At 35.7% G+C, this 21554-nt stretch overlaps 1 protein-coding gene across 1 annotated transcript; it reads right to left on the reverse strand.

The window, feature by feature from the left end:
* Positions 1-19483: 19483 nt before the first annotated feature.
* Positions 19484-20819, reverse strand: LOC143565552 (EPIDERMAL PATTERNING FACTOR-like protein 8). Its single transcript, XM_077052499.1, has 2 exons — positions 19989-20819; positions 19484-19860 (listed from the first exon to the last, which is right to left on the reverse strand). Exons 1-2 carry the CDS (start codon positions 20077-20079, stop codon positions 19634-19636), a joined length of 318 nt encoding a protein of 105 aa, XP_076908614.1. The 5' UTR covers positions 20080-20819; the 3' UTR covers positions 19484-19633.
* Positions 20820-21554: the final 735 nt, after the last annotated feature.

Here is a 21554-nt window from a genome sequence, read left to right on the forward strand (position 1 = left end):
ATCCCCGTATGGAAGTCATGGTAAGTATGGTTGTGTGCGGTGACTCAGACCCGAGGATGGTGGCAGAAAAACGATGGAAATGCAAATTGTGATAAAGACATGGTTGATACGCTGCCGGTACATCCTATATATAAGTGCCTTTATTATGTTGGTCATTTGTAGCATTTTTCGAGTCATCCAAGGAATTGACGTTATTCTTTTGCAAAAAAAAAAAAAAATTGTTCATGCAATTATCTTATGAAAGACGATATTCATTCATAATTACCTTTCTTTGAGTTTATTTTAATTTCGGGACGAAATTTCCAAAATGTTGGGGATACTGTGACATTCGTCAAATTCGGATTTTGATTTTTTTTTCACACTTTATTTTAATAAGTTATACTTCGAACCCGTCATGTAGGCGTGTATTAATCATTGTTCATTTAACAAAAATTAGTTATAAATTGTAAAGGGTAATACTTGCCATTTTTGAATCTATATTAACATTTATTAAGTTTAATACCCCTTTTATAAAATATGTAGAACTTGATGGGCCAAAAATGTAACGTTTATAACCTACCTATAAAAGAAACAAACCCTAATCCTAATATCATTACACATAGCCGCCCCCTTCCTTTCTTGCCATTTTCCGGTGATATCGGACCTCCGGCGAGCACCAGCCACCACCTCTGGCCACCATCTCCCCTCCCCGTAAATCATACATCACTACCCTCTTTCCCTTGTTCTCCGAACACCACCCACAGCCCCCATTTTCCCTTCCATCGTTACTTCCGGCGACCCCGATTTTCCTGCAAGCCCCCGCCGACCTCCGACGAGCACGCCTTCCCTTTCCCCGACACACCACCACTGACCCAAACCCCTCAACATGGTCTTATATATCCATTTATATATATATATATAACATATTTTTAGAATCATTATTATCATTACTATCTTACCTTTAATAATATTATTATAAGCTTTATTATCTATTATTTTTATAAAACCAAACTCTTAAATTAAGCCCCTCTTGTTTCTATTTTGATATTGGTTTAGTTATTTAAAAGCCCAATAAAATAATAATATTTTATTTTAAATTATCAATTAATTACGAGTACCAAATCATTAACAAATTAACCTATAATCCGATTTACAACCGAACCTCATCGTTCATTGTTTCCAATATAGTTTCATTTTGGTTTCAAGTCCATTAATATATATTACATTATTTATTTTAGCTAAGGTGTTTATCATTTCAAGTCGGATATGTTCGTTTACCGTTCGAGCTTCATTTATTTATCTATTTATTTCTCGGTTCATCAATCGAGGTGAGTACTTTCATACCCCTTTTTCCATCTTCCGTTTTGGGGTGACATTTCATACTTATCAAACTAAATGTTTTATTTACTTGAATCTTAAACCCATAAACGTGATTGTATACTTTACTTGAATAATTGCTCGATTTGGTGTTTTATGCTTACATGCTGATATGGTTTAAAATATACATGTTATTATATAAATCTTTCCCACAGTTTCAAGTATTTTGAGCCAGTTTTTATTGAATATATTCTTATTTGGCTCATAATTGGATTTTAAAGGTTAAATTTTTTCACGAGCAAAATTATAGAATTCTCATTAAACTTGAGACCAATGAGCGAAGAGTTGATATAATGCTAAATATTTATGTTTCCCGTGTATATTTTAATTAATATTTTAATAGTTTTTGTTCGTTTTTAGTCGAGATTTGTATACTACTAACGTTTTTATGTTTCATAGGTTTCGGGGTTTGATCGTGATGAAAAAGGGCGAAAAACGAGCTAAAACGAGCCGAAACGGAGATCCGGAACGCAAAAGGAAGGAACCGGTCAGACCGGGCCGGTCTGACCGGCCCCCATGGAGGAGCACGCCGCGCCGCGCGAAGGCAGAAGGCTAAAAGCCCTTGGCGCGGCGCCTAGGCACAGCTGGGCTAGATTATTCTCGTTTTTGGTTATTGTCGGGCCTTGTTTTCGCTATTTAAACACCTTTAACTTAAACCTGACATAACCTGAAAACCCTTGGCCGATTTTGGAGAGTTCTTGGAGCTATTTTACGCGTTTGTTGGTTATTTTGAAGGCGAGAGAACATCCGGTGAAGAGCTACACGTTCACGTTCGAGTTTACGGGTTTTATCATCTTCGATTCCCCGTTTCTTATACTTTCACCATGTTTTCGTTATTATTTGTTTTGTTTGATTTAGATTTTAATATGCTAGGCTAAATTTCATAGGCTGCCTAGGTCGTGATGAACCTTAGTTCGGTTTGATTTTATTTAGATTTTCGTTTCGTTATGGATATTATGTTCTAAGTAAACGGTTGAGTTTTATTTAGTTAATGCGTATGATTGCTTGGTTTTGTTTACTTGAATTTATTGTTTCACATTGCCCTTGTTGATTGTTTCATAGGATATGGTTTTGTTAGGTCATTTACTGTGTGTTCTTGACTACTTTATGATTGATATCGATTAAGATCATAGAAAAAATAAAATCAATTAAACAAATAAAAGTGAGCTGCTAGTCTAAAAAGCTGTAAAGTGATAGACTATTAATAGATCTTTGCTTGTCGGGATTGCTAGATTTAGTTCTTCGTAAGGAGTCCGTCTAGATTTGATTGCCAGCTTAGTCTATTAAATTAACTGGGTTTGCTTTGCTATCTTTTGAATTCCGCGCTGTAAGGTAGGTTTTCGTCATAAAAGATACTTAGACATAAGCAATTAAATAACCGTAAGGAAATTTAATATAAAACTGGTGAGTCTTAAAACTTGTTAGAAATCCATAGGCGTCTTCTTGAAGTTCGAGGGTCCTGTTCGGGTTTTCTGTCAAGGGTCTATCTTATGATCCCGGTTCCATAACTTGCGTTTTTCCATTTAAATTAATAACCGTAACTTTGGGGATTCCGGCCTGGGTAGTTATTCTAATCATCTGAATCAATCCAAGTTTTCTAAATTGTTTATTAGATAAATTAAATTAGGTTAAGTTTAATTAATTAATTAAGTTTAAGTAATGATTATGTTTTATTATTATTATAATAATAATTAGGGTTTTGTTTTATTATTATACTAATTAGTTTATTAATAGTTTAATTAAAGTAATCATTAGTTGATATTAGAGTCTTAATTAATTAGGTTTAATCCCCCTCAAATATTATTAAAAAATAGTCGTGTCTTGTAGTTGAGTCTAATTTGCTAGTTTCGTAATTTAAAGAGTCTCGTGGGTTCGATATCCGGACTTACTTAGCTGTACTAGAGTCGACCGGTTCACTTGTCGGTTAGTAGTTTAAGGGTCTAGAGTATTACTTAGTGTCTAGATTAGTATAATTTTAGTTATTCATTTTATAACTACTTCAAGAACATCAAGAGTCCAACTCATTTTACATAATACTAAACATCATATATTAGTATTTAATAGTATTATTGTAATTGTTATTAAAATTTTACTATTTAAAAGTATGATGTTTAATCAAAATCTTAATATCCACCGTTTATTTAATGTTGACAGGAAAATCAAGAGGATTCCGGTGGTATATCTATCTTGGTGGGCCATACACTAATAATAAAAGATCATAAGCCCATCACAAAATAAACATTATGAGACGGTTTGTGATTTAAGAGAAAATGAACTCCAAGACTAAGCAAGTAAAAAAAAGAGAGAAAGAGAATTGAGCCTATGAAATTAAACTTGTTGGTGGAGTTTGGAGTGGGGATCAAGTGTTATTATTTATGGAGAATTAATAAAAACCCTACACTATATATATTAATAGAGAGAGACGAAAAAGAGGATAATAGAGAGACAGCCGGCTACTGTTTTGGGTTCGTAAGATATAAAGTTCAATAACCTAATAATATAAGAAGTGGTGGGGTGCGCCTCCTGTTCTACCACTGTGAAGGGTTTTCTTTTGGTTTTGCACGTGACATCAAAAGCAAATTATAATCATTGGTGGGGGTATAGCATGCAGATAAGAAAGAAACAATTGTGAGAGCAAATTTTATTTGTGGCCAAGAATTATTGTCATCTTTTGGGAGCAGATCGTAGCACAACAATACAACAACAAAAAAAGGCAATCAACTATTTTCTTTTTAACTTTATTTTATGAACAATAAAAATATATTATATTATATTTTTGTTTCGTATTTAATTATGAGTAGTTAAACTTTTATACTACCTAGGTTTTGGTTGAGCACTATGTTATATTAATTGTTTGACGAACTATTAGTTGTTTGGTTGATTTGGTATTATGGTAAAAGTTTTTAATTGGTTTGGTCATGATATGGTTGAGTAATTGAATATATTTTATTGCTTTAATATTTATTCCACTTGTGTTTAATAGTTTTTTTTTGGAGATTGTTAGGCGCTTGATTAGGTTGTCTACTTTGTGTTTTCAACTTGTTTGCGGTTTATGGTCGAAAAAATCGTAGGAATAAGTATTGAAAGTGGTTTAGATTTTATTGTTCTTTCACTAGAGAGGCCGGGAGGCAATTTAGTGTTGTGTCATCTTTGTCTTTTGCGGGTTTGGGTAATAATTGCACTGGAGTGGGTTATCCTAGGTCCCTTAGATTATTGTGATACAAGTTTTGTTCAAATTAATTAAAAATACCCTCTTTATATTAATATATATTGTATCCGAAGAGACCGGGAGGTGATTTGGGTAGTGGGGTACCATAGTATTATTAGGTAAGGTGAGACTGGGAGGTGATCCAACCCTTTAACAATTGAGCTTCACATGTCATTAGAGTTCTAGGGTGTCTTTGGTGAGGCCGGGAGGCGATCTAGTGCATTTTTAGTGGTTTTTAGTGTCATATTTTTAAGATATTGTTTTTCAACCAAGTCAAGTTCGTTAACTATTAATTTAACTAGTAGAATTCCATTACCTAGGTAATCGTTTCTCATATTTGTTTTAAACCCGATTTACCTTAAGTGGTAAGTGTATGCTATAGATGATATACCAAGTAGCTAATATATAATGCTTGCCGGTGCGTGAACGATCTTCGGATATTGCACGTATCGCCAAGGATAGTGACTGTCAAGTGGTTATTAGTGTGTATGATTGTTGATGTGACTTGCTTATTATGTAAATGATGAAATGATAGGAAGTGTGTTGTAGACAAGTAGGTGATAGTGTGATAGAAGTGGTATGGGGTCTATTAAGAGTGTTAGTGGCATGACGATAGTACGTGGTAGGGTAAGCCTATACGTGTCTTCGTTATTTAAGTGGCATAACGTGAGTGCGTGGTAGGGTAAGCCTATACGTGTCCTCGTTATTAAGTGGCATAACGTGAGTGCGTGGTAGGGTAAGCCTATACGCGTCCTCGTTATTAAGTGGCATAACGGGAGTGCGTGGGAGGGCAAGCCTCAATGTGCTTCCGTAAACAAGTGGCTAAGTGGTTAGGGGCAGTTAAGTGGTTAAGTGGTAAGGTGAACAGGTTAGACAGTGGATTATGTGTCTTCGGATACATATATGAGGATTTTGATAATTATGCGTGCACTCATAATTATTTTGATCATCGCATGATGCACATGGTTCATCCCGTTGTGTGGGTTCGAAAACAATGTAAAAGAAAACTTTTTAAATCAATAACTAAGTGAAAATTTTTTGATCAAGAGTAATGAAACTAAGTAAATGCGTGAAATTTGATGTTCATAAATAACTTATAAGTGAACTTGGAAAAATATAACGAAGTTGTTGAAGTTAACCATCGAAAGTAATAATAATAAAGTGAAATAAATAGATGGAGGAAATTTTGAAATTATATAACTATTTTACACGTTCGATGTATTGAAATACTTGAGGTGACAACAAAAATTCATGAATAACTAAACACATAAATAGGTCAACAAAACACCTGATTAAAGAATATAATACTAGATGAAGCTTTGAATTAGGATTATAAAATCAGATAAGATGAGGAAAGAGTACCGTGAGAATGTGGTGAGTTTGGGGGGTTTGGGTAGTCATGTATTAAAATATCGAAATAAAATTTGTACATGCGACTCCTATTAGATAACTATGTACAACACATGTTCATAGTCCCAATTTCCAAAACGTTTGTAGGAAATCGGTCATAGGTAGTTCATGATACAAATACGGTACTATTAGATAACTATGCACATCACCATGCACATAGTCCCGGTAAATAACCGGTCATAGACCACTTAGATCAAGATAATAAATTGTGTAACATTAAATAGTGCACTAAACGACATAATAGGAATAATAGAGAGATTAAATACCATTACAAATAACCAAAATTCTTATTCATAACAAATTGGAGATTTAATGAAGTCAATACATTATATTTAAATGAAAATAACTAAATAAAAGATACGTCTTTTGCGTAGCATGTCTTCATAAAGGATTAGGCTTAAACTTGGGAACCGTTGATGTAACACACTTGTCCTTCAGCATCTTGAGTGGCTAGGTTAACTTGAGGTTGGTTGATTGGGATTTGGTTGAAAGGGTTGGGCTTGAATTGCTTGGATGGGTTGAGCTTGGATTGGTGGAAGTTGATTTACTTTGGCTTGATAAGCTTGATATTGAGTGGTTTGAGTTGGGTATGATTGAATTTGGTTCATGTGTGCGAGTCTTGGGCATGCATTGCGAAAATGGCTAGGGTCTCCACAATTGTAACAAGCTCTAGTAGTTGAGGGTGCTTGAGTAAACGGTTGAGTATAAGATAAACTTTGGGGTTTGGTAAAAGGTGAGGTAAATGGTTGCATCAGGAGTTGGTTGCGTTCGCGGCATGTGGTAAAGAGGTGACCAAATAGATTGCAATGGGTGCATTGTCGACACTTGAGGTTAGGCGAATGGTGAAAGTTACACGTATCACATAATGGGTGGGGTCCTGTGTAGGGCTTCTTGGTGGGTTGGGTTTGCGATTGGGCCAAGACATAGTTTTGGGAATTGGACTTTCTTTTATTGTTGCGGTAGTGGGGAGAGTTGTTGTTGTTGTGCTTGAAGGATTCGGGCTTAGAAGACACGAGTTTGGAAGATTCGGGCTTGGGTTCTTCGGTGGGCTCGGATGCAGGCTTATCATTGGGCTTCTTGGAATTTTTCCGCGCCAAGGTCCCGGCCTTAACGTGGTTTTCGGTGAGGGTACCGGCTAAGGTGATGGCATCATGGAGGGTTTGAGGGTCACGACTAAGGATGAAATCTTGGATTTGCATAGGCAAACCCGAAATGTACTTGTCGATTGAACGTTCAAGGAGAGTGACCATGTGAGGGATGAGAAGGCTCAGTTCATGGAAACGATCGTTGTAGATGGCGTCATTTCCACTTTCTTGTTTCAAATTCCAAAACTCCTCTTCCAACTTCCGAAGCTCATGTTTCGGGAAAAACTTCTTGAGCATGAGTTTCTTGAGGTCATCCCATGACAAGGCCATGGCAACCTCGGCCCCAAGCGTGTGCTTCTCACCGTTCCACCAATTGAGGGCATTCTTCTTGAGCATGCTCGAGGCGTAAGTGGTTTTCTTGTCCTCGGGACATTCACAATGGAGGAATATGCTCTCCATTTCTTCGAACCATTGGAGGAGAATGGTAGCACCGTCGATACCGAAGTATTCGGGCGGGTTGGCACTCTTGAATTGTTTGAGGAGGTAAGAAATTGGATTCGAAGTTGTGGATGATGAAGAAGCATTCACAGTTTGCAATTGAGAGATGATCGTTGGGAGGGTTTCCACGATGCTTTTAGTAATGCGGGACGACATGCTGCGGCCAGAGTTGCCGGTGCGACAGTTACGGTTGATAAGGCGGGAAGAAGACACGCTACAATGACGACACGTGAAAATTTTATTATGTTTTTGGAAAAAGAAAAATTGTATAACTATGTGAAATTTCGAGTTTTTGTGAAAATTCATGAGAATAAAATTTTAATAACCCTAACTTAGAGTATTGATGAAATTGATAATTTGAAAAAAAAATTCATTCTTAACAAAATAAAAAGAAAATTAAAAAAAATATCATAATTGATTTTAAAGTGTGATCGTCACGTGACCACGTTTGATACAATGAGGGTAGAAGATTCAGGTATGTTTGGTGTGATATGCTTTGGCCTAATAAGTTCCACACCCTTACCGAACACTCCAGGAAGGCAACCAGGTCTCGCGGTTGATTGAGATTTATGCGCATTGCACTTCCTTAGGCTCGCAAGCCTTAGTGTCAAGGGTTCAGTAAACAAGTGCGTCCCTCTTACAGTTACTACATATCCGTCCCACGAATCATCCTCAAGGAGAGAGAAGTAAAAAGGCGAGATTTCTTAAGGAATTTCCCATTTTTTAAAATCGTCCTAAAGTTTTGCAAACAATTTTTAGGGTAAGGCATAGCCTCGGATTAAGTGTGTGATTTTGTGTACAAGAATAATATTAAATCATTAAATAATATTTAAGTTACTGCAATCAATAATATAATTCAGGGTGCAAACAAGTAAAGACATATCACGTATAGGGACTCTAAGCATGCTACCAGGCCGTTATATCTAACCACCTATCTTATAGCCTTCGGCTCTGATACCAATCTAGTCACACCCCGACCAAAGGCAGAACATGCCGGGGCGTAACGTATTGATTAGACAGTAGCTCGAAAGACACTAATTAAAGTGATAATAATTATTTAATTCATTAATATCAAAACAAAGACACGAATTCAATAAACAGAACAACAATTACATCATGTTTTGTATTGTAAATAATATCCTAAGGTAAAACTAAATTATTCGATCTTGAACAATGTAGCTTACTTGTACCTGTATCATGTATAAATATAGAGTTTGTCAACACGAATGTTGGTGAGAATACACAAGTTTTAGTTGAGATACATATATAGATAGAAACCACTATTCATATGTAAATGATGAGTATTGCTATTTCTATGAAAATGTAAACAACTAAACAAATGTGGACCCGTTCTTATTAATACGAAATCAATGTACTTGGGTAAATGTATGATCATACTAGATGAGGATAGATGAGGATGAGATACCAACCACCAAACATAAAATAAACAATTAAACACATAGAGCATTATCATAGAGCATGTAATAGTCACATATAAACATATATTGAATTGTGTTTTGAGTAAATGTGGAAATAAAATTGAGTAATTTAATTAGGGTATACATGCCACCCCCAAAATTTAAAAGATGAAAAATGGGGATATGTAAACTCACCTTAACGAGTGGATTAACGGGAACGAGATGGCGATAAAAGGAAATTTAAGATAAAAGCGGCGAGCTCCTCGGGTTACGTCAACAGAAGTTCCTAGTTGATAGTAATATTAATTAAATAAGATTAGTGAAGTAATAACAAGGCGTATGACGGATTTGGGAATTGATATGGTTTAAGTACATTATTTGATAAACACAAAAGTTGTTATTAAATTTGTAAATAATATAAATTAGAGGGTATAACCAATAAAATAAAATGACATGACATAACGGTTATAAATCGGTTTAAAAGGATTTTGGAGTCCTTTAGGATTTAAACTATTACTATTAATGTTGTTATTATTATTATTATGATTATAATTATGTTTAATGTTTTTTACATAAATAATGTAGACATTAATAAAATTGGCATATATTATCGAAAAAGTTAAATGAAAAATTTTGAATATCTAACATAATTTGGTTCGTTAGCGAGAGTCGTAAAAGGACAATTATACATCTTTTTTTTAGCCTTCGTTATTAAGTGTATGCGTATAATACATAAAGTTATATATTTATATATAACATGAATACGTAAAGGAAAGAGTTGTTTCGAGGTTCGGTTTATCAAAACAATATTTATTTAGATGTTATGTATGTATAATAATAGCAAAACCTTTTAAAAATGAAATTTAAAAAATAAAACACAAAAACAGGGCCTGGGGGACTCGAACCCGTGCCCTAGGCCGGTTCAATACTTGAGAGAAAGTGAGTTGGCCATCAGGCCAACACCTATATTAGATACATGGACGATATTGTTAATATAAATACAGTATGTCCAGTTTATCATCCAGTTTATCGAAATAGCTGTCAATTGGTAGTAATTTACCAAGTTTAGGGTGTCGGTGGACGCGGTTTTTGGTTAGGAATGATATGGTAACATCAATTTCGTCAATTAGTCTGTGAATTATGGTTCAAGAAAAGGGGGGGGGGGTTCTTTGGCTGCCGACGGTGAGGGAGAGAGAGGAGGGGGAAAATGAATAATTTTTGCAATTAGGTACTTGTTCTATGGAATGTTACAAACGTCTGGTTAATAATAATAAAAAAAATTAAAACGGGTCATGTTTTCGGGTCCGAAAATTGACGAATGTTACAGTATTTAATCAAGCACAAATCTGGTTGAAGCATTTCATCAAACAGTTGGTGTACAATGAACATTTGCTAAAAATAGTTTAAAATTTAAAAACTTTTGATAACCCTTTAAAAAGTATCCAAGATTAAACAAGAACTTAAACAAAAACAAAAATTAAAGTATAATAATAATAATAATAATAATAATAATAACAATAATATAGTAACAGCCATGGAACAATGTTACTGACGAACACATATAAGTAATAATAATACGTATTAATAATAAATAATACATAATAATAGTAATAACCTTTCGATAAGTAAAAAACACAGCAACAAGTAATAACTTTTTCAACAATTACTCAGTGTAACTAAAACACATACACAAAAGCCTAACCTGTAGTGGAGGAGAACGATGATGGAGAAGAAAGACCGTGGAAGTAAATGAGCAAGATGGTGGTTCACGGTGGTAGAGAACGGCGGTGGAGCATGGTGGTGGAGAGAGGCGGTGGAGCAGAGTTAGTGGTGAAGAGATAATATGAAAGAGAGGCTTTGTGTTAGGGTTTAGAAAAATTCCTTAACATTCCTTTCAATTTTGGTGGGATTTTAAAATCCCATGAAAATGGGAATTGATGGGATTCTCTTTCCATTCCGATTCCATTTAATAGTTAAACGAACATAGTAATCTATGGGATTTAAAATCCCATTCCGCCCAATTACATTGAATTCCGTGAAACGAATACGCCCTTAATAGCTTAATATGTTAAGACTTAAGCAAAAATTTGTGTAAATCATTTATATGTCAAATTTGAAAAGCTATGCCAATTTCCCTCCAAATTAGAGATGGTAAATGAACCTTAAATGACGGGTAAATTTGAAACCCAAAACATTCAAGACAATATTTAGAGATGTAGGACCGGTATGTGATTGGCTTTTTATTTTCTCTCACGTATGAGACGGCTGGTTATCAAGTGATTCCCGACCTGATGCCTAAAACATACATATTTTACTCAAATGATGCTCGTGACACTTTCTTTTATTTTCGTTTTTATTTATATAGTAACCTATTAATCCACTCATATTTCAGTTTTTATATTTCAAATCTATCAGGTAATAGAATTATATAAAAATTATAACAGTTAAATAGTTATTTGAGACTCCAATATGGAGTTAGGCATACTTATTAATTTGTACGAGTAATCACGTACCTAACTGAGTAACTCATATGAGACCTGGAATGAAACACAATTATATATCACTTTTACAAATGCGTAACATTACCATCTCCTTTAAAAAAAATATGCACATTAGTATAGTTTGTAATCATTTTAATTTTGGGTTCCTCAATGCATTATAGACAACTCTACTCTCAACTAGAGGTGCACACATTAACCGATTTGTACCCGATTTTGTAACCAATTACTAACCGGTTCAATCCTAATCGGTTACTAACTGATCCTAATCGTCAGTTAGTAACCGATTTATATTATTGATTTCAAAACCGGTTATAAACCGGTTAACCGATTTTTTTTATTATTATTTATTAAAAAATCGGGTTTTTTTCCGGTTATTAACCGGTTAACCTGTCAAAACCGTTTCTCTATCGGTCAAAACCGGTTACTAGCCAACCCGAAAAGGGGTCTAACCGGTTAGTTCCCGCCCAAAAAAAAAACAGGTTAGGATATTAACCGGTTAACCGATTTGTCTACTCTCAACTAGGACTGTTCACGAGCCAAGTCGAACCGAATGAAGGCTTGCTCGTTGCTTGGCTCGTTTAAAAACCGAACCAAGCAGAGCGGCTCGTTTCAATCAAGCGAAAAACGAGCAAACATTTTCCGAGAAGGCGACGAACGAGTTCGAGCGACGAGCGATTTGAACGGCCGTACTTTCACCTTTCAAGTACAAAAGGTCCCAAATTATACTTTGGGCCAACTTTACATTTAGGCCCAGTAAATGTTCAGGAATGCGAAATGATATTACGATAACTGACGAATCATTACCACGGAAAATATCAGTCGTGGTCCGAATGGCGCCTACTCTTCTTTCTCCGACCACCGTAAACCACCACCACCACGCTACCCCGTCGTTACTCACCGCCACATATCCTTTCGTTCCGTCGATCCATTTGTTCTCACCGTGCAATTATTCCACCAGTATAATCATTTCATCACACCGCTGGTCTCCACTTCCGCCTCGGACTTCCAAATTACGGCGTGGCCGGTGCGGTGCTGCGAGTCCTCATCCGCCGTCTCCTCCGGAGTCCGAACCACCGCCTGGTGATGACCAGAGCTCGAATTCCGGCATTATAACTGTTCTTGCTCTTTTGTTTCTGTATCGTATTATTAAAGAATTCTGCTTACGTAATCATATGTGCAAATTCAATGAAGTTGTTATAGTAGTTGATTATTTAGGGTTATTATGTGTGCTTTAATTTGACTGCAATTGCTAATAGGATATTTTAACCTCCAATTTTTATAGATTTTAAACGATTTAACAGGTCTAAGTTAGATTTGGTGGAATACAACCGTCAAAACTGGTTCGGTTTTGTTATTAAGCGAACCGTATTGAAAATAACCTTATTAACATTAACTGTATTAACCTATGTTTGGTTAACCGGTTTCGATGTGAAAATTCGTAGTTGGTTATTAGTAACTGGTTTCTCCTATGTCGGTTATTAACTGGTTATAATTTGCACCTCTAGATGCAGGCGATACTTCTCTTGATCAGATATACAATTAATCTACAGTAATTAACAGTATGATTCAGCTGAAGTTGCTGAATCTTTCATTTCAATTGAAGTAAAGAAACTAAAAACTGTAATTACAAGTTTAGCATTCCGGATATTAAAAGTGCAGAACTTAACGATACAGTAATTTGGTATTCAATCATTGGTTTATAGGATAAAATACAAGACATTTGGGCAATACAAAGTTTTAATTAGGGATAATAGAAAGGATGATATCAGCAGTTTATGTTTAGTAGTAACGATGGTATTGTGTTCATGAACAGGTTCAATAGCATCGTTGTCTAGATTTCAAGAAAGTGTGCAGATCTTTTGTGCTGTATTTTTCTGGATGTCTCTTTTTTTTTGGTCATCTGTATGGGACGGAAGGAATAAAGGCAGGTCCGATAAGGGACCTAAATTCTGGAAATGAATAGGTAAACGTTTTAGCTTGTACGTATATATTATGATAAAACTAGGCCGATTGTGTAATAAAAACAGTTATATACTAATGTAGCTATGAAAATATTTGTTGTATTGTATGTTTATTTGCTGATTTATTTGTTATCTGAGCATCTTGTTTCAAACGATTTTTAACACAACCTTTAGATGGGGGATATAACGACAATCTCACGATACACTCTCTTAATCATATAAATCCGTGTCGATACACTTGTTTTAAAAATCACCCGCATTAAAGCTGTTTATTAAGAGCTCAAAGCACCAATAGCCAAAACACATAAGGTGCTACTAGTTTGATGAGAGTGATGGTGAGTGGTGAGGTAGATAGGTGTGTTTGTACCAAGGTATATTCTTGAGTGAGGAAGTGATGCTTTGGTTAAAAGATCGTTAACGTGTGTACTAAAGTTCCTGCTAAAGCATTATTGTGGATTATAAGAAATTTTAAAAGTTATTAAATGTATCTTTATTTCACCATTGATGGACGGATATAATTCACCTGATCACTAGGATTTGTTATTAGTGCTCAAGTATTAGCAATTAAATGTACAAGTATTTTTGTTCAGGTGGTGTCACATGATAAAGGTACAATGTAAGGTACATATAATAAAATAACACCATTAGGCCATGTGTAGTGGAGGGGCTACAATTATAGATGAATTGTGACACGTGGCGCCCAGTCAGTATGGAGTGAAAATTTGTTTTTGGGGTGTAATGGTGTAGAGGCTACAAGTTGGGCCCACAGTGTCTTTTTTTATTATTTTCTTTTTATAGTTAAACTAATTAAATAAAAACTAATTTATTTAAATAATTAAATAAAAATGCATTGAAATTAAAAAGAAATACAAAAAAAACATAACTGAAAAAAATACATAGCTAAAATTATTAAAAAAAAAAACATAACTAAAGAAAAAAATAAAAAAAAAACATAACTAAAAAATGAAACTAATATCCGTAATATTCGTGCATTTTTTCACGTCGTCGTTGAAACAATAATGCGGCTTCCTCGTGAAACCAATCCGCTTTGAGGGATTCGTAGTCGTCTTTCATTTGTTTTAATTTCAACGTCTGGTTCAGCTTTTCTTGTTGTTTGTTGGATACTTTAAGGTCGGCTCCTATTACGGTGGCATTTGTTTCCAAACGACCGACCAACTCGTTTATTTCAACGGGCTCCGTATTGAATCGTGTTGGCGACGAACCTTCCCCCTTATTTTTTCTCGATCTCCCGCGTGGTCGAGGCAACACCTCTACCTCTTCGTCGCCGTCTATATCAACATCGTCGGCTAAATTGACGGTGTCGTTTAGGAAGAAGCTACGAGCATCGGAGGGTGTGTTTGGTGTGCCCGGATTTGTCGACGACGATATCTTCGACCTTTTTGAATGTCGGAATGAGTCGGCTCGTCGGGCGACGGGAACGGTTGGTGCTCCGCTCCATTTCGCGCACCGCGTAGTTTTTTCCAACAATTCAAATACTTGAACGTTTTCCCGGGCCGCCCAAAAGTTTGGCCCTGAGCTCGAAAGTCGCTCAAGGCTTGAGTTATAATGTCGCCGTCGTTATGCCCGCTACGCCAGCCGGGCCCCTGCAACCGGTTAATTAACCCGGCAAATTTTTGACAATCGGCGTTAAGCCCCTTCCAGTGGGCTTGAACCGCTTCTTTTCCCCGGTAGTCTTCGGGTTTATTGGTTATCGCAAGCCAAGCTTCAAAGACTTTCTTCCAAAACATCCCGGTGGCTTGAAAGTTAGCTACAAATTAAAATAATTGTCACAATTAGTATACATTTTAATAAACGCTAAATACATTTTTAATAAATACTTAATATTAAAAAACTTACTGACGTCGGGATCCTCCGAAATGACAACCCAAGCCCTTGCGAGGGCCACCTCCTCCTCGCTCCAATGCTTGTATGGATCACGTTGCGCCATCGGCTCCCCCGGTTGTTGTTTTTTGTGTTTACGGGTCGACTTTTGGCTTGAATCGGAGGCCTGTGCCATTTACGTCTCCGGCTCCGACTCCGGTGGTGTAGACCCGAACGCCGGCATTGTGTTTTGGGGGCTGAGAAAGTTGGCGTACATGTTTAGGTTTGGGTCGGAAAATTGATACGGATAGCTCGGTTGGTTCCATTGTAAGTTCGGTTGGCTCGGTTGGTTCCATTGTAAGTTCGGTTGGCTCGATTGCGAACCATACGTTTGACCGAAACCAGGGAATTGGTAGTTCGGTTGGCTCGATTGCGAACCATACGCTTGACCAAAACCAGGGAGTTGGTAGTTCGGTTGGTTCGGGTTGTTTATAGGATTCATTTTGTTTATTTTTTGTAAGAATTTGGGTATGATTTGTGTATAAAATGGAGAAGAATGGTGTATGTTTATATATATATATATATATTGTTTAAATTTTTATTTATTTATTTTTAAATTTGACCGTTGCCAAACGGTATTTTAATTATAATATTATTATTTTTCTTTCTCCATCGGCACAAGATAACCCCGCCCCCGCTCCTTTTCGCCCAATTATCGCCGGGGGTGGGGGGTGGGGCGGTGTTCTAGCCCCATTTCGCCCAATATCGCCCCAATCCGGCGCCCATTTCACATAGCCTTATTAGAAATCAAACACATTATATTTTATAAGGGCACGCTTGAGATTCCTTATTTACACCTCTTTATACCTTATATTATAAGGAGTTTTTCATAAGTTATAAAATCCTAACTTATGAAAACTCTTTTTTCCTTCTTTAAAAGGTTTAATAAGTTATATTACCCAAACATTATTCTAATATATAAAAGTGAATAAGTTATAAGGAGGTAAAAATAAAGAAATCCAAACGCCCCTTAAGTGTTCTATACTGGTTTTCGACTTTCTAATATGTTAACTCTTTCTCAATGTGACAAACCACAACCGTTCTTATAATTATCAGTAGTCTTTTTCCTTTGAACAACTAAATTATTATACATAATTATCTATTGAGTGGCTTAAGCTCGGGCTCGAACATAAATAACCTTTGTCACCGCACCAAATGATCATTTGTGGGGTTCAATTATTAATAGTCTAATTATTCAATTATTATTTAGCATACTTTATTGAAGAAAAAATTCCATAGGAGAGAGATTAGAATATTTTAAATAGAAAGAAAAAAAAACATTAGTTTAGTTAGAAGCATTTTTCTTTCGCAATAATAAAAATTCTTTGATTATAAATTATTAAAATAATAAGATAGAAAAAGAAATCAAGAGATTAGCGGGTAACACTTGGGTATGGTGGTGAAGCGTCCAATATCACCCAGCTGCTTCATCATTGACGTGGCATTAAGTTTAAACCTCCTCAGGTGTCTGTGGCACTCTAACATAATAATCTGGGGGAAGGAAAAGAGATGGCGAGCTCTGATACTCTGTCGAACCCCGATAAAGACGATGAGCAAGTTCCAGCCGCAGGCTCGTTCCTCCCTGTCAACAATACGAGAAATATTGAAACTGTGAAGCCACCTCCATCCTCGGGATCTGGTAACAAACGTAAGCGTGAATCAGCAATGGCTGATCATAGCGTTAATACTACCAACGAAGAAACGAAACCAAACACTGCTGGCACAAAACAAACAGAAACAACAACTGTTGTGAAAGAGGTAGAGATGAAAGATGCAGAATCCGTAGAAATCGAGATGCATGATGTTGCTGAGGTGGCATATAATAAATCAGTTGTTCGAGGAAAAGAGTATAAAAGACAACCAAACGGAGATTTGAATGCAAGTGAAGGCGTTAAAGAAGATGAAGAAAATGTTGAAAGATCAGAAAAGAGTGTTGACCAGAAACAGAGTAATGATGAGGAAGGATCTGGACAACATGTGTTGGGTGAGGTAGCAACGTTGTTGAAACAAGTGGAAGAAAGTGACACCAAAGCCAAGTTGGAGGTTGAGGTAAAGGTAAAGAAACTGGATCATGGAGACGTTAAAGAAAACATTGGTCAAGTTACCAAAGAACCAAATCTCGGGTCGGGTTAGTTGCTCGTGATTGTCGTTTGTATGTTGTAGGGTTAAGTTAATGTGTTCGGGTGGGTTGGTTACCAAATGGCTAGTTTTGTCGTTTACAGCCATTACAACTTTATTATCACCAATCCGTTTTAAGTTGTCAAGCCGTAATTTAGATAAATATATCATAGGATAGGAGCTTTGTTTGTGTAATGTGGCATCAGTTTATTCGCGATTATGTGTTTGATATGTATAATGTGGGTTGTTTGATCACTTTTGCCCCGGTCCCGTAGATCTACTAACCCCAAACGCCCCTAAATTGGTTAATACTTGATTGTCAATAGGTTCAAGTAAACCTAAAACGCCCCTAGACTGGAAAACTGTCAAAAGGGTCATATTTTTAAGTTGTAATAAGGTTAATCGGCCAACGTCTTTTTAATAGTTGGCTCGTGGTTATATATCTTTAGGTTCTTTATGGTTAAAAAACCATTGTTGGAACTATGACACGCACTCTCAATCTCTATATCATCTGAATATCCACAATGGGGTTTGAATCATCTTATGTCATGGAGAATCCACCAACGTTATTGATAGCATTGAGCCAAATACGTCGGCACACCTTACACTAGTTAAGTAAGTAATCTTGGTTATTATTCTTTGGCTGTTAACCTTGTATTTAAGAGCTTTAACAATCATTTCTTTAAAAACAACCGACTTCATTTTCTTAATTGAAGCATATGTTTTAGCTCCTTCAATGTCAATCTTGATTATTTATCATCCCAAAACACAAGCCACAACGTTGGTGTAGTAGTGTGTGACCTACTCTAGCAGGTAGGTATCTCACAATCGAATCCAACTTTAACTTGTTTTTTTGTCTTAACCCCGTTTAAGGCCACTACACAATGTGTTGTGTTCTACTTGATCCTGCTGGTTCTTGATCATCTCAGTTAACTCTATGCACAAACGATGTACTTTTTCCTAAGTTTATCTTGCTAGTTATTTTAACCTCGCGTTTGATGGTTTTTAAGCCATTGGCTAGTAAGTTGCATCCTACCTGATTCCATTGGCTCTTGCCTCTTAGTAAACTATATTTGACATTTTGTTCAAATTAGTTTTCTTTTATAAGCTAGTGTTTGATGGCTTTTAACTCTTTATGTTGTGTCGGCATGAATGAAGATCAGGCCAAGATTTGGGTTAATGAAAATGCTGGCCCTTTGTAGCAGGGACATTGTCTTTATCCATCTATTGCTGCAGGACTTGGGTCCATACAATTGATGTTTTATACCGTATCTGCTACAGATCATATCATTAATCATTGTGACAACTCAAATCAGTTTCAGGTGCCTCAAGAATCCTATGAATCAAATAGACATTTGACTTTAGCATTAGTTCTTTCTTCTCCTAAGTTTTCTCCTAACTCAAAATACATATTTACTTTTTGATATGTATAAGGAATTTGACTTGAGTCAACGAGTTGACCTAAGGAGAAGAATTGGTCAAAACTTATAACACAACCACCTAAGGAAAGGAATTAGTCAAAACACAATCTCCTAAGGAAATGAATTGGTCAAAACTTATAACACAACCACCTAAGGAAAGGAATTAGTCAAAACACAATCTCCTAAGGAAAGGAATTAGTCAAAATTACACAATTTTCCTTGCCTATATAAACTTTGTAACATAGTTCTAAGTTTCTTAAACTCTTGAATCGCGGTTTTAAATTCTAAATACCCCAAGATAATAATCAAATCATATCTCCAGTTTTAGGTGATCATGGAACAAGAAAACAAGCACATGAAGAGAGACGAGCCCGAGACACCGGAACTCACCCGACCCACCCGCAAAGCTTCATCATCAACTAAATCTAGTTTTGGTAGTATTTTGTTTAACATTTTCTTGGGTTTTATATAACCAATATGCTAAATATCAAATAATATTTAATTCTAGAAGAATTTAATTTTTAATTTTTTATTATTATTAAGCATAGTTACTCTTTGTGACCATGAAACAAACACAAGTTAACATTTTGAATGAAATACAAATTTTATATTGTTTACAGTTTACACAATGATATGTTAAAATATGCAAGCACTACTCAAATTAACTAATGCCAAAGTTAACATAAAGACAGATGATCAGATAAAAGGTTATTGTCTTGGTACCTAAATAATTATGTAACATAACTACATAAGACTTCAAATAACATCATAATCATTTAAGGGTGAAAGAGCTTATCACCACATTTGCATTTCCATGAAAGAAGATAATAATTATCTTCCCAATGAGATTGTACCCTGTATTCAACCAACTTATGATGTGGTGGAATTACCAAAGTAGCCTCACAAGGCCTGCAATTCATACACTTGTTCACACACCTTGGTGGTCTTGACCCCAAAATCTTCTTGTTTTGTCTAACACCAGCCACCTGTTCATCATCATAACCTAAAATAAACAAAAAAGATTTAAACTTTAAAATACCCTTTTGGATTTCAGTTGCAGAAGTTGAGTTTTAACAGTTTTAAGTCTTTAAAGCTGCAACTTTTTTTTTTATTTTTTTTGCTAATATATACCTGAAATGGTATGTGATAATGTGAGAGATAAGAGAAGAATGGTTGTGAAAACAGCTTTGAATCCACTTAAATAGGTGCTTGCAGGTGCCATCAATAGCTAGCAACTTGAAGAAATATGAATATTTGATAATATTAATAGTGATATATAAATAGTGGAAGGAAGATGATGAGAGGATTTAATAATATTTGCCATGCATGTGGGACTATTTGGGTAGGGAAGACAAGCCAAAAGAGGGAACATATTTGTCAGCAAGTCAAATAAATGTTTAGGAACCAAATGAATTTAACTCAAAATTCTTTATTTTTTTCACTGAAAACTTCACTGTTTTTTCTTCTTGTTTTGGGGAAATGCACTGGTTTTGATGGTTTGATCTGACTAATTTCTTAAATCTTGAGTCTTTGATTCTTAAATTACCAACATTATCTTTGTGATCTGGTCATGCCAAGAAAACAATGCCATTAATACTTGTAACTGTATTTTCTTGGTGGGGTTGGTTGGTCAATGTACTATGGGAATGGTGCAATTAATAAGTTAACCCATCAGTAAATATTGAAAGTAACTGCTGTCTTGAGTGTTTCATGGGGACATGTTGACGGTTAAGGTGTGTGCCTCACAACCAAAAGGTTGGGATTCAAATCCAGCAAGATACATGTTGTGGCGTGTTTATATGAGAAAATCTAGAAATTGTTGTTATAAATAATACCATCTTGTGTGAAGCATGCAAAATCTTGAAGTTAAGTTATATCATACCATCCATTCAGAATTTTGAAACATCAAGACCAGAATTGAAACTCTGGCACTGACAAACGACTAAGTGTAAGCCCGGCAAATTAGGCTGATTTAGGTGACGAGTTAGAGCGGCTTTGGGTTGATACGCTTTTAGTGCAAAATGAAATCAGGTGAAAACGGGATATTTTTTTTTTTTGAAAGTATCAATTTGGTTCTATTCACAAAACTAAGTCTCTTAGAAAAAGTACTATATTTTAGGCGGAGGTGGGTGTGTTCAGAACAGATTAATACGGTTTTAGTGCAAAATGAAATCATGTGAAAACGGGATTTTCTTTTTTTAAAAGTATCAATTTGGTTATGTTCAAAACGCTTTTTAGACATTTTAGTCTTTTAGAAAAGGTACTATATTTCAAGTGGCGGTGGTGGAGTGGACGACTACGAGGTAGTGCTAGAGGGTGGTGGCAGCAATGGCAGTTGTGACAACAAAAATAATGACGAATGGTTTTCTACGTTAACAATTATACAACGCTTGTTTGTTTAACTTGAAACTTAGTAAAAATATTTACAACTGAAGCATAAGAAAACTTGAATAAATGGAAGTCATAGATGTTACACGGATTAGGTTTAACCCCAGAAAATGATATATATTTGCACCTGGCAACATGATCAAAAAAATTCAAAGCGTCATTTCATCAAACAGTTGGCGTGCAGAGTGTTATCTATGGATTTGGTTTTACCTTTCTTGGCAATACTCACAGTTTTCCATTATAGTTCACATACATACAGTGATTTGTACCCAAAAGCAAATGCCATGGGTACCAATTCATCATCAAGAA

The sequence above is a fragment of the Bidens hawaiensis genome, unplaced genomic scaffold (genome assembly GCF_021521415.1).
Source record: "Bidens hawaiensis isolate Kalapana, Puna unplaced genomic scaffold, B.hawaiensis_p1.1 tig00022408_1, whole genome shotgun sequence".
Classification (NCBI taxonomy): Eukaryota; Viridiplantae; Streptophyta; class Magnoliopsida; order Asterales; family Asteraceae; genus Bidens; species Bidens hawaiensis.